Source organism: Pleuronectes platessa, chromosome 14 (assembly GCF_947347685.1).
Source record: "Pleuronectes platessa chromosome 14, fPlePla1.1, whole genome shotgun sequence".
NCBI lineage: Eukaryota > Metazoa > Chordata > Actinopteri > Pleuronectiformes > Pleuronectidae > Pleuronectes > Pleuronectes platessa.
The window spans coordinates 10,985,174-10,998,805 of NC_070639.1; the positions used below are offsets into that span (position 1 = coordinate 10,985,174).

Sequence of the window (13,632 nt, forward strand, 5' to 3'; positions counted from 1 at the left end):
AGTCACGACTCCCTCCAAAATCCAAAAATGTCTCACAGCGACTTCACAGATGAGCCTGTCACATCCTCCGACACCTGTCCGTTCCCACAGAGAGAGGTTTCTGCCTTCAGTCGTGCAGCCACGATGTGACGGCTGCATGAGCAAGAAGTAAACAGGCTAAAAATTCCACATGACGTTTGTGCAGTAAGTGCAATGTTTCTGTGTACGTGGTTCTGATTAGGGCAGATTAATTATGTCGTGGGAGGAGACCCAGCATAAGGAGCTGGGATCAATCAAACATCAGAAAACAAGGCTGCTCATCATGTTACGTGCGATCCCTCAACAGCGAGCGCAGTTGCGTGCTCTTGTGTGCGAAGGCTGTCAAGGTCTATTTTTAGTTGTGATCACATTTTCTTTGCTACTGTATTTCTTTAATGAGCCTCGGGGGAACATCAACAGCCAAATCCATTATGGGAAACACATGTTCCCACAGCTCTGCATTACGGCGTGTGCCGGTCACACCTGGTCCCAGCCCGATGAGAAGGGCATATTTCTCCTTTAGCCCCGAGTGGTGAACAATCCCGCCTCCGGGCCAATAAAGTACACAAGACAGTTTGATCTTACCCAGGAGATGATGCATACATGCAAAAAAAAATCCCATGACAACAATCATTTTATATGTGATGAAATAAAAGAAATAAAACTATCGTTTCCCTCAGGGTGGTTCTGCCTGAATATATACTTTTCACTTAGGAGTTTGTCAAGATGAGGGAGGAGCAGCATGTTTGGACTTTTGGCATACGTGCATTAATTTCATAAACCCTGAGATCTGTGATGGGTGACTAGCTGTTGGTAGAGTGTGCATGTCAAGCTGACCCTGATTCAGCTTCAGCCGTACTGAGGTCAGGTATCTTGCACGGATCCCTCTGTACATGCGCTGTATGGAAACTGTTATTGCATGTGAGAACATTTTTCTGATGCGGGTTAACTTGATTATGAGTAAAAGTCTGCAAGCCAGTGTTATCCACTATGCCAAGGAGGTTCATTTTTGGTCTGCGTTTGTTTGTTTATTTGTAAAAGGTATTACGCTAAACACGCAACACTGTATCTGGATCAGTGGGTGGGGTCCAGGGATTCCATTTGATGCTGATCCAAATAACAATCTGGATCAGGTAGTTTCATTGTTTGTCTGTCTTTTAGAAAGATATTAGATCGCTAATGCAATCTTCTGATTCCAACTTTTTCCCTTCTGCCCGTTCTAAGAGGCACGGAGGTTGGATCAAGAAATTGTTCTCCACTTTTTCACCTTTGAAGTTCTACAATAATTTAATGAGAAGTGTCATCCTGCATTTGCAAAGCCTCCTCATGCCGGGGCCAAACGCGTCTCTCTTCTGAATATAAGATGGTGGAGAAATGGAGCATCGGGAAGCTGCGAGAGACGGCTGTGTTGCCGGGTGTCGGGGGTGCGAGGCTTTTGTTACATGGTGTAAATTACGCTGTTTGAGTCTAATTTGAATGTCGGGGTTTACGAACACTTTGATGACACCACAGGAGCAGTATGGAGTCTTCTTATCTTTTCTTTCCTGTTGGTTTTTCACGTTGGAAGACCTGGTCGACCACTTAATTCAATTGTATTGGATTTGGCTACAACTCTGTTTACCCCTGAAACTCCGAAAGGGCTTTGTGGACTCAAACAATTCACTCCCCGCTCCATCGGCATAGTGGCGAGTAGATAATGAGTGAATTTCCATTTTTCAGTAAACTATCCCTTTGGACACCTTAAAGGACCTCACTGGCCTCATCTAGCAGTAATCAGTATCCTCCTCTTGCTGACAACACCACCCACGATTCAATAAAATGTAATTGCAAATGTCGGACTCTCACTCTGCAGTGTGTGTAAATAATGTTTTACAGGGCAAAGATCCCAGCTTGTGTCCCGACCTCACAACTATATCTCAGCTCCGGTGGAGATACTCGAGCTTCAGCAGTTAGTGGGGCATGTCGGCTATACTGTCATCACAGAGCAGTGAAACGCGCATAGAAACTGCACAGCACACACACTAATTGGCTCATTGAACCCTCGCCTCAACCGTTTCCCATGTGTGCAGTTTGTCTGTTTAATAGCTGCAGGGGCATAGCAGAGTTGAGACAAAGCCGTCTCCATCCCTTTTATTTATCAGTGGAGGTAAGTACACAGATGCCGCAAAACCGCTCGGCTTTCATATGGAAGAACGATAGCAAAGTGGACCCCAAACCCCAAAAGCTGCTCCGCACAACTGTTGTTTATGAAGCCGAGGAGACGAAAACAAGTTTGAGTCCGGGGGGAACGAGAAGTGTACAGCTAAGGATGCCACTGTGGCACGTCAGCACACGCTAACCACGGCTTGTAGAAAAGAAAGACAAAAAAAAAAATTCGGATAACTTCAAAAGAGCTTGGAAACTTCCTGGCCGATTGTTCAGAGGCGAGAGCACAGCCCGAGATTGTAAATGAAAGACTGTGAGCCTTTATTCTTCGGCTACAAAGGAAATTCAATTCATTTCCCATCTCTGTTTTATGCTGCTGCCGCTCCAGGTGAAGTCTTTTTTTCCTTTCTCTTTTTTACACGAGAGAGGATCTAAACGCCTGGGTTGAAATGTCGGCTTCACCCCCTCTGATTCCTCTTTCATCACGGTTGTTGTGTTGACCTCTCGTCGCTTCGTTCCCACCCTCGGTGCTACTGTGATCTGGGCCTGATCACATTCTGCCTAATCACCTGACGCCGGCATGAATATTCAGCGGCCTCGACTGTGGCGTGATGAATATTAATGAGGCATAAATGAAGTGCGAACACCAGAAGTGCTGGTGGGGTGTCTGCCTGACATTTTTCTGCTCTTTTTAGATATAGTCTAATAAACGCTTAATGACCGCTGAGCTGACAGCCCATCCACTGGGCCACGGAGGTAATGCTTCCACTTAACGGAGGGAGGGCAGCGTGGACAAAAGCCGGGGAGGACGAGACATGAGGAGAAAAGCGGGATGAATGAAAGCGAGGTGGCAGACACAGACAGAGGGATGAGGTTTGTAAAGACGGGATGAGAGGCAAGCGTTAAGGGATGTATCAAGAAAACTTGTCCAGATATTCAGAGGCACCCACTAACAAAGAGCGGAGGAGTGAGAGCCAGTTTAAAGAGGGAGTGAGAGAGCCTGGAGAAGATGAGAGAGATGTAGAAGACAGAAAGTGAGAACATGCTCCTGGGGGGATTTGGGAAAGCAGCAGGCAGTCGCTCCAGCTCCACTCCAGAGGACTTACAGTCTTAATGGCTGCCTGCTCCGCCTTTAGCATTAGCATTAGCACGGCCCTGGGCTAATCCGCAGCCGGGACCCCGAGCATGTCAGGAGCGAGGGCTTTCGACACGCCCTGATCCCCTGCAGAACAACTCCCTGGGGCCGCTCCTCGTCGGCCTCTGCAGCGCCACACGCTCAGGCACATAAAACACAAGACATGACACACGCAGCCCGTCCGTCTGGACCTCCGCCCCATGGGGCTCAGATCAGAGCGGGCTGCTTGTCTGAAGCGATGAGGGATGGAGTTTTCCTGACTGAAGATCGACTCCTCCTCTCCCAAACTGGGAGCCAAATTTCTATGCTAATGACGGCTATGTATCTGTGATCCCATTGTGTCAGAGGGATATTACCCCTCCTCATCCCTCCCCTTTCCAACTCCCCCTACAATATCATTAAGACTGGGCTAATTATGGGGATCTTGCGCACGTCAAAGGGCGGTTTGAACACACCCAGTTGGAGCCCTGTGCACACGCACGGAATATGATTTCTATGCTCCGGAAATATGATGAGCAGATGCACTGACGGTGCACTTCCCTCTTCCTTCCCGCCCATCTCATAGAGTGATTGCTGGTCGCAGGATGGTCCGATAGGAAAATGGACGCACAAGAGGGGAAAGCATACAGACTTATCAGATTAAGCAGCGTGCATGTGTATCGATGTCTGTGTGTTTTGGAAGGGGTCTGCCAATGAGCATAAAACACATTATGCTCATTAAAGCAAAGGAGGCAGCGGTTATTCCGTTAGTGCCGTCTGCAGAATGGCTTATGTGGATATGTGTGTGTATTCAGGAGGCGGCATTGCTGAGCCTCTCCTACTATTAGCCACTGATTTACATGGAGAGCAGCAGCACTGTGGCTAGCTCTGAGTTATGACTTCAATTACATCAGCAGCAGGACACACAAGCGCGCATGTGCAAACACAACCACAAATGTGCGTGCACACACACACACACACACACACACACACACACACACACACACACACACACACACACACACACACACACACACACACACACACACACACACACACACACACACACACACACACACACACACACACACACACACACACACACACACACACACACAGAAAGGTGCTTAAGAGACACAACACGGAGAATCTCATTGTGTCTGCAGACCGGGCCGAACGGGGGGGAATAAGGCCTAGATTGGATTGGATTTGACAGAAGAAATGTGCCTGCGCTCGCATATAAGGGGTTTGCTCTTGTGGGGAAGTCGACTGGAAGGAGCCTGACCTTGAATGTCTGAGGCAGATGTGATTAATCAAAAACCTTTTATGAAATTATTTTCTGTTTCAGCGCACCCCTCAAAGCCTCTTCATTTATCACCCATTATGACCCTGTGTGCTCATGCGTGTGCAACAGACAGACACACTGTGAGTGCCCTCAGATTTTTTTTTGCATGCAACATATCAACTGTCTGAGGCAGGTGATGAGTTGCAGACAATCCATATGCAGAGATCTACCTGAGGGGAGCAAAAACAACACTATATACAGGGCTGCTGAAAAAACAGGGCACACAATAGATTTACAACCTTGTCACCAACAATTATACTGTGATAAAGCTGCTATTGTGCGCAAAACAAGCACAGTCGCCGTATCCTTATTATTCATGAAATACAGACAATGGTGGGAAAGCTATTTGAAGAAATATGTAAACATCACAGGGAGAATGATGACGAGGAGGAGGAGGAGGAGGAGGGAAGCAGGGAATTATAAAATATTGAAAAATCAAAAGCGTGAGAAAGGAGCTGGGGGCGTGCGTAGTGGGAAACATGCAGCTAAGTGAGGGTGAGGGGAAAGAAGACATTAAAAGAGACATATGGGGAGAAGGGAAAAACAAAATGTGGAAAGACAGACATGGAGCGGCGCGCCGATGGGCCGAGCCTTAATGAAGAGAGACATCTCACATCAATGCCTGATAAGCAGGAGTCTCCAATCGCTGCGGCAATGCCAACGCTATCAATAACAGCTGTGTGGCAAGTACTTCACTGGCATGAAACGAGAGCACATGTGGCATCTGCTGGTGCCAGCCCATATTAAACGGGAAGACACCCTCAAGTACAATCTCAGAGCGAGAGAAAGGCAGGACAAGATAAAGTGAGAGACAGTGGGAGGTTTGTCTCCTCTAACTCAAAGCACAACCACAGCAGGGGAAAACAAGAGGAGGAGGATACGGATGAGCAACAAACTAAAAAACTAAAAGAAACCAGAGGAGATCCACTCCTGCGTCATGTTTGATCATGTGGGGGGGGGGTGGGGGGGGGGGGTGGCAGCGAGGCAGCCGGGCGAGCGTAGGTGTGCGAGGAGAGATGAGGACAAACTCTAAGTGGGACAACCCCTCCATCATCACCATCTTAATTCCAGCTGAGCCAATAACCAGACGGTCTTAATATCCCGCTCCTCATGCCAGATACACGCGCGCACAACAGTGCACGTGCACACACTGATATGATGAGAAAAATGTATTGAGCTCCCCAAACCATCATTAATCTAAACTCCAGTTCCATTAGGGAAGATTCGGCATAATTAGTTTTGTGTGTTTTCAGTGTGTGTGTGTATATCGGTGAGAAGAAGAGTGTACAGTGTGTGTGTGTGTGTGTGTGTGTGTGTGTGTAGTTTTAGATGGGAGCAGATGATATTAGATTGTGTTGTAGAGACGGAGGCCTCCCTGGCGATCTGCCATGCTGAACATGTGTTTGCCATTATTGCATTTCAGAAAGAGACAAAGAGAAAACTCAATCAGGTGAAATCTAATATTATACTGCCGCTGCATTCTGTTTGTTTATGTTGTCTTTGTGTGTGTGTTTGTGGAGATCCTCTACACCGATGGATGATATTGTGCACCCCCAGTGTGTATGCATGTAGTGCATGTTTAGACATGAGCATGATGTTGTTTGTACTCCTGTTTGTGCAATGGGTCTCTGCAGGGAAACTATAGTGGACACAGTTCGATCACAGCTACTGCACAGGACAGTAGAACATACAGCAAAAATTATATATGTGTGTGCATATAGAGCAGTGAACTCATCTCTAATGACCCGAGGGACTTGGACTCAGGCAACGAGCCGCTAATGCAATCTGAAGCAGGAAGTAGGCCTGGGCTGGGCAGGGCAGCAGTCACCTCACTCCTTCTGACGAAACATCACCGGCTGTCTGCTTCTGTTCCATCCAGCTTTCTTCTGATTCCAACTTTTTCCCTTCTGCCCGTCCTAAGAGGCACGGAGGTTGGATCAAGAGCTAGTTCTCCACTTTTTCACTTTTGAAGTTCTACAATAATTTAATGAGAAGTGTCATCCTGCATTTGCAAAGCCTCCTCATGCCGGGGCCAAACATGTCTCTCTTCTGAATATAAGATGGTGGAGAAATGGAGCATCGGGAAGCTGCGAGAGACGGCTGTGTTGCCGGGTGTCGGGGGTGCGAGGCAGGCTTTCGTATATTATGCATAGTAAGCATATGAATGCTCTCAGAGGCCCCTCGCAAGTAACACAGTTGCAGGGGCAGTCATGCAAGAACTTGAGACTCGCTCACACGTACTGTATCTATGTGCACACATAATGCTGGTGAGGCAGTTCTATACGTATTGAGCATGCAGGTACCCCTGGAAGCTCGATTTAACGTCTCTCAATTATGCATCTGGTCAGATGCTGTGTTTTCTCACACCTCATTACACACACTCCCCGTCATCCCACTTCTTTGAGAGAGGACGGGATAATGCCAGCCGCTCTTTTTAGCGAGAGTGGTTAACATTTAAGAAAACAGAGGGGAGAAAAGCAGATGGGAAGGAGAGGTGCGAGGCAGAGAGAGAGAGACGTCCTACATTCTGACAAATGAATCACCAGTCTAAATGAAGGTCTCACACACACAAACACAAACACACACACACACACAAACACACACACACACACACACACAAACGAGGTGGAGGGGAGATGAACACGGCATGACGAGGGATGAACCAGGCCTCGGCAGCCAGTGAGATAAAAATAATAACTCATCCCCCCCACCCTGTGAGTAAGTGCCCTTACACGCAGGATGATAGAACGGCTCTCGTAACCGATTGGTCTTCAGTCCGCTGCTGATCATGTCGTCACGGTTACGGATGGAATTACCGAGGTGACTGATCACTTTGTCATGGAGACGCTGCCAGAGAAGCAAGTGGGAGGTGGGCCGTGTATTTACTCCCCCACAACATGTCTCCGATTGTTTCTGTGTTTCTTTGTGTGCTCAGGTTTTTCTGGTGTAAAATAAACAAAGTGAAGTGCACTTGGGAGGAAGGTAAATGAGCATACAGGATGATAAGTCGATCGCCAAATCACTTCTGAAGGGCCCGGGGACACCATGTGTTCTGCGTGAATGGTTAGGGTCAGGGCAGAGTCAGTCAAGCAGGTAAAGCACTGTCTCTGCACGGTGGTTCACCTGTGTGTGTGTGTGTGTTTGTGAGAGAGAGAGAGAGAGAGAGAGAGAGAGAGAGAGAGAGAGAGAGAGAGAGAGAGAGTCTGTTTACATCAATTTGTATTGGTGTGTACCTGAATCGATAGGGGCGGGGAGAAGAGATACTGTCTGTACTCTACACGTGACTGTATTTAACTGGCTCACAAGTGTTATTGACCACCGCAGTCTACATCTGAACTAAATAGAGCATCTGACTTTCCCTCGGCTGAACATGGAGGGGATCACCGGCAGTGGAAAAACACAACACTACACCTGTATTTAGAGATGTTCAATACCACTTTTCCCTTTGGGTTCCCTCTGATTCCAATACAAGGACTTTGCATGCCAAGCATAGCAGAATGCACGCATTTCAGCTAGTCTGGTATGACCCCTAACAAAGCCCAGTGAAGAGTGGGCCAGATGGCATTCAGAGCCGACTAATTCAATGGAGAGACAGGAGCTAAAACCAAACGTTTCCGACAGAGGTTCCAAAAGAAGAGCCGCAGCAATGGACTGTATCAATAAGTAATTTGCCAAATAAAAATTATGAACCTGAATATGAGCATAACAAAATAAAAATAAAATGTTATCACAAAATCCAACAATTCATGGCCCCGCTGGTACTTCACGTACCACAATGCTTTGCTGGGCGGCTTTGAGAGCCAGACTAAAGCAGTGGGGTTTTATGAGCAAGAGGAGTCTGTGCTGCGGGCACATTCACCTGAATAAATAAAATATCGTACTATTGAGGAAACCACACTGAGGTAAATTGGTCCGGTGTGTGTTCGTAGATGACTGTGTGTGTTTGTTGTTTGTGTTAAGCCACTAATTGGGCTGTGACTGAATGAGTTTTTCTTTTTCTATCCCTCCCTCTCTCGCTGTCTCCCTTTGTGTGTGTGTATGTGTTTGGTGTATGTGTGTTTGTGTGTGTGTGGCACAGAGGACCAATGGGGCAGTGTAGACAGTTTAATGCCTCCACTGAGGAAAAAAGTTCAAGGACATATCGCTCACTCTCTTTATCGCACTTTCTCACTCTCGCCGTCTCCGTCCTTCGCTCCCCTCTCTCCTCTACCTCGTTCAGTCACTGTTCTCTTCCTGTGGGATATTTAGCAATCGTTTCACTGTTCACCATTAGGACACTCCACCCTGCCCTACACACAGACACACACAGCACCAATGTCCGCACACAAACTCCAATTAGTGGTTAAACCAGAGACTAAGAGCAATTAGAGCAGGCAGAAATCCTCTAAGCTCTGCTGAATTCACTCCGTGTGTCTGTGGAAGACTGGGTGTGTGTGTCTCTGTGTGTTAGTGTGTGTTTGTGTGTCTGAATTTGTTTTTATCCCTGTTTGTGTGCCGGTCTGTGTCAGTTCTAATTAAGTGTGTGTCTGCCTGGCTAGCAGCCATGCATCTTTACCTGGCTGCAGGACACTGATGCCAAGCAGGTTGGAGGTGCGGTTGGCCACTCTGCTCCAGCTGTTGTCGTAGTTTCTCCTCCAAAGGATGGCGCTGCACTGGTACTTGCCCGCCTCGCGCCGCCCTGCGCGGGTCACCGACAGGCGGAAGTTGGTATTGGAGTGGGAGCGGTCCACGGTAGTGCGGGTGCCCAGCCCCAGCAGCTGCTCCCCCCACTGCAGCGTGCCCTCGCGGGTGAAAGTCACCAGATCTTTGAACTCTCCCTGCTCCTCGTCTTCGGCCTCAGAGCCAGCAGGCATGAAGCGCCAGGTCACGGAGGTGGGGACGCGAGGGTTGTGACGTGGCTTGACCAGGCACAGGAGGTCAAAGGAGTCTCCAAAGGTCACTGATGGTGTCCGTGAGGAGGCGGACACGCTGAAGGAGGACTCTGGATGGGAGAAGAAATGGGGAGAGGATTAGGATAACACAGAATGACAAACCCTGTGGAGAACAGCTGATTGCATAATAGCTGTACAACATGGCTTGAGAGAGTGATTGAATCTGTTCTCCAAAAAGCGTTAAGCTCAGTAAACGATGGAGGGGTTCATCTTCATTACAGTAAGCAAGGTCACCAACAGAACAAACCCCTCTGCTGGAAGAAATACAGAGCGTAGCTTTCTCAAGTGCATTGACTTCTTTATTGGAAAAGCAGTACAGCCTGAGCGCCTAAAGAAAGCCATTTAGCTTATACCGTGCATGTCCAGTATATATATATACACACCACTTTGGGCTTGTGTGTAAGTATGAGGTTGTCACTTCACTGTTAGAGTGTGCCTCAAAATGAATGGTGATGCAACAGAGAAAACCCAGGGGAGAGATTTCCTCTAAGCGCTGATGTTCGATCTGCACCGAGCTCTTTGCCAAGTCTAAACTTTCCTCATTAGGCTCAAAACATTCACCCAGCTCCATAAATTATTTCCAAGCTACACCTACACTGGAAAGCAAGGGAGACAGGAAGAGAGAGCCAGATATAGACTGGATAAAGAAAAATCCCTTTTATCCGTCGCCCTTTAATAAACCGGGGCCCTGTGGCACCTAGTTTTGGGGCATTTCAATGGATGTGAATGATGGAGCCTGAATACGAGAAAGACGCTCATACAAGGATAAAAACAAGAGAGCGGGAGGTGTAATGGAGAGATGTTGATGAAGTGTGATTTTTGCCAGATAAGACAATTTATTTCCTTGAGACTTTGCAGATTCCTCCATTATGCTCTTGTCAACAGCGCCCATCGCTTTCCCTCGGCCCCTCGCCCTCTGTCTTCCTCTGACAGCCATCATCCCCCGGTGTCCTTCAGGGTGTGTAATCAATGGCTTTCTGTCCAGACTTGGCTACTGCTGGGACAGCTGCCCGGGGCCATAATTCTCTAATAGACAATAACTCCCCGCTCTCGCTCTATCTCTCATCTCCCTGCACCGCTCTTCCGTCCATCCATTTGCCTCACTGTCTGCCTGCCTCTGTGACAGTAAAGAGGATTTCATGCCGATCCGTTTTCCCATACAACTCTGTCTTTTTTCCCTTTTTTTTTTCGTGAATAAACATGAATGCGTTTGTTTCCTGCACAATACAAAGTGTGTGGTGAGTGCAGGAGAATGTGTGTCTGTGTATATTAGTGTCTGTGTACATGGAGTGTTCCAACCGGCATCCTGAGGGCCCCTTCAGCCAATCAGCTGGAAAGAAGACTACAGAGCACCTTTGTCTTCACAGTGGCAACAAAAACACGAAGATTCCCAGAGGACACCTCCCCCCCAAGGTCACGTAAACCACCAGAGGGAATCCATAAAGGAAGATTATATGAACTACATTATGCTACAATGATCATGAATAATATCTTTAACTTCAGCCTGTTGTCAGGTTCACTTAGAGGAGAGGTCAGCGTGAAGCCAAATCCCAGATCAGAAGGAAACTGGAGCTCGAGTTTCTCCTTTTTTATTTATTAGGTGCAAAGACTTAAGAGGAAAGACAAGATCTTGTAGAGGAGCTGAAACACAGGGAGACTAGAAATACCACCCTGTAGCCGTATGTCTCTGCCAACCAGTTCCTTTTCAGTTTTTTACAGACTCATCTGAGGTCACCAAGACCTTTCAAAACTTTCCTGACAGTCAGACTGTTTTGTTTTGAGGCCACAGTGACCTTTAACCTTTCACCACCCAAATCTAATCAGGTAATCTGTGTCGAAACGAACATTTGTGCCAAATTAGGGAGGATTTTCTCGAGGTGTTCTTAAGATGATGCGTCCAAAAGATAAAAAGGACCACAGTGACCTTGACTTCGGACCACCAAAATCTAATTAGTTTATCCTTGAAAGTTTGTACCAAATTGTAAGAAATTCCCGAAAGGCGTTCTTGAGATATCGTGTTCACAGAAGGATGGACAGACAACCAAAGGACACAATCACTCGGGCCACTGGCTGTTGCCAACACTGAGGCATGAATAAAGTTGACATAGTGCTCTTTCTACACAGCAAGTTTAGGTCCAATTATTCCTCATTCGGAGGCTAAAGTGAGAAAAATGACTCCCAAAACAAATCATGATACAAAGTAAGAAAACCCCCCACACACTGACCATCACACAACAGTGCACATTTGCAAAACCCTTGATCAACGTGTGGAGGAGAGGGAGATGAGACGTCGAGAGGTGCAACTGAGGACAGACGAGCAGCTTTGGACTTCTATTCCCCCGATTTGCATAATTTGTCCCTTGTTCCTCGGAGTAATGTTCTGTTGTTGCCTGAACTTAACAAATGGCCACTTAAAAACTGACATCCCTTTGCTGCTGCACCGCAGTGTGTTGCTGCCGGGAGCTAATCCGTTGCTTTTGTGTGAGTGTGTGTGTGTGTGTGTGTGTGTGTGTTATTGAGTCCAGTGCTCCTGGTCTGCCAGCCCCTCACTGCTCCGCTCCAGTGGCTTCCTCAGCCTGTGCCGAGGACGTTCAGCTTAATTCCCACAGACTGTGAAACACATCGCCCCAGCATTTCCATTCTAATAATTCTGACTAATCCATAAGGGTGGTGTGTGTGTGTGTCTATGATGGGTGTCACGGACGCACCACTCTTGACGTGTGGCAGGTGGTCTGGGTGTGTATATGTGTGTTTGTGTGTGTGTGTGTGATAAGACTTTTTCTCCCCCGGCAGTATATGAATAAACCATTGACTATTCCAATATGTGCACTGCATGTTCTGCCTGAGCCGTTCATCAGTCATAAGAAAATTGCAAACCATATGCCTGTCTCTCATTTAGTATGCATTTAAATACACTAGGTTTGGGTGTCGTTTGGGTTTTTCCTGATACTGATGATGAATCCAACTGAACTACAGTAATTTTATAAATAAAATAACAGTTTCAGTGCTAAATACAGTAAAATGCTCCAAACTCTTCATCCCTTTCTTCCACATCGACGGGGTCAGGGACGCCCACACTGCCCTCTGCTTTCAAATGTATCCCGTGCATCGCCAGGCGCTTCGATGCGTTTGTTGTGTTCCTCCCTTTGGACAGAATTGTTCTCGAACATTTGCTGCTCGTCCCAGTGTCGTAATCGTGTGAAATACAGCAACACTTTTTGAGCTTTTAGTTATTTCATTGCTATGCCGACTGGAGTGTGAGGTAGTTACGAGCTAAATATAGGTGAAGGTTAGGTGCTGCCAGGGACGTGTGGAGAGTGTGTAATATTAACTAGACATGTGCAGTGATGTTTATTTTGCCAAAGAGCAGTGAAATGATTTCAGTTAAGAGCTCAGACGGCAAAATGTGGCACCCTACTACACTCTGACTTGTCTTCACTGTTTCCGTGTTTTACTGACTCGGAGTTGATAAAACACACACAATATCGTGGCTAAGTGAGGCTGAAATAACTTACCAACAGTCTTAACGGTGACCGTCTTGGTGGCGGACTTCTCTCCTATCTTCTCCCAGGTCAGTTCCGGTTCGGTGCCGGTCTGAAACCATTCAGTGGCAACACAGCGGTACTGGCCCTCATCCCCAGGTAAGGCGTTGTACAGGGAGAGCAAGAACGTGTCTGCTCGCATCTTCTCCACACGTATCTCCCCATAGCTAGAGCGCTCCCTGTAGGCGGGGCTGTGCCACACGGTGCCGTCCCTGTCCACAGAGGCCAACTCCTCGGGCGGCACAATCGCCTGCTTGTCTGTCCGATGCCAGACGACGGACAGGGGGCCTGTAGTGGACTGGACAGAGCAGGTTAACTGGACGGCGTCGCCCTCCAGGACCTCCGAGGAGTTGATGGACAGCGCGATGGTGATGTTGCTCTCTGAGAGGGAGGGGTAAAGAAAGAGAGAAAAACGGGTGAGCATGAGAAGTGAGAAGAAGAAATTCTTCAAAATTCTCCTCACGTTGAATCCAAAATCAATAAATAATATAAAAATCACACACTCTGTGTTAAAACATTCAGAGAGTACAGGAGGCC

General features: G+C 47.5%; 1 protein-coding gene across 1 annotated transcript in view; it reads right to left on the reverse strand.

Annotated features, from left to right (window-relative positions):
* The window catches only part of igsf3 (immunoglobulin superfamily, member 3), a 77,432-nt gene that overhangs the window by 10,146 nt on the left and 53,654 nt on the right, over positions 1-13,632 (reverse strand). The window contains exons 5-6 of the mRNA XM_053439256.1: positions 13,069-13,476; positions 9,178-9,603 (exon numbers count right to left, since the gene is read on the reverse strand). Coding sequence (XP_053295231.1) covers positions 9,178-9,603; positions 13,069-13,476 — 834 coding nt within the window. The remainder of the gene's footprint in view (positions 1-9,177; positions 9,604-13,068; positions 13,477-13,632) is intronic.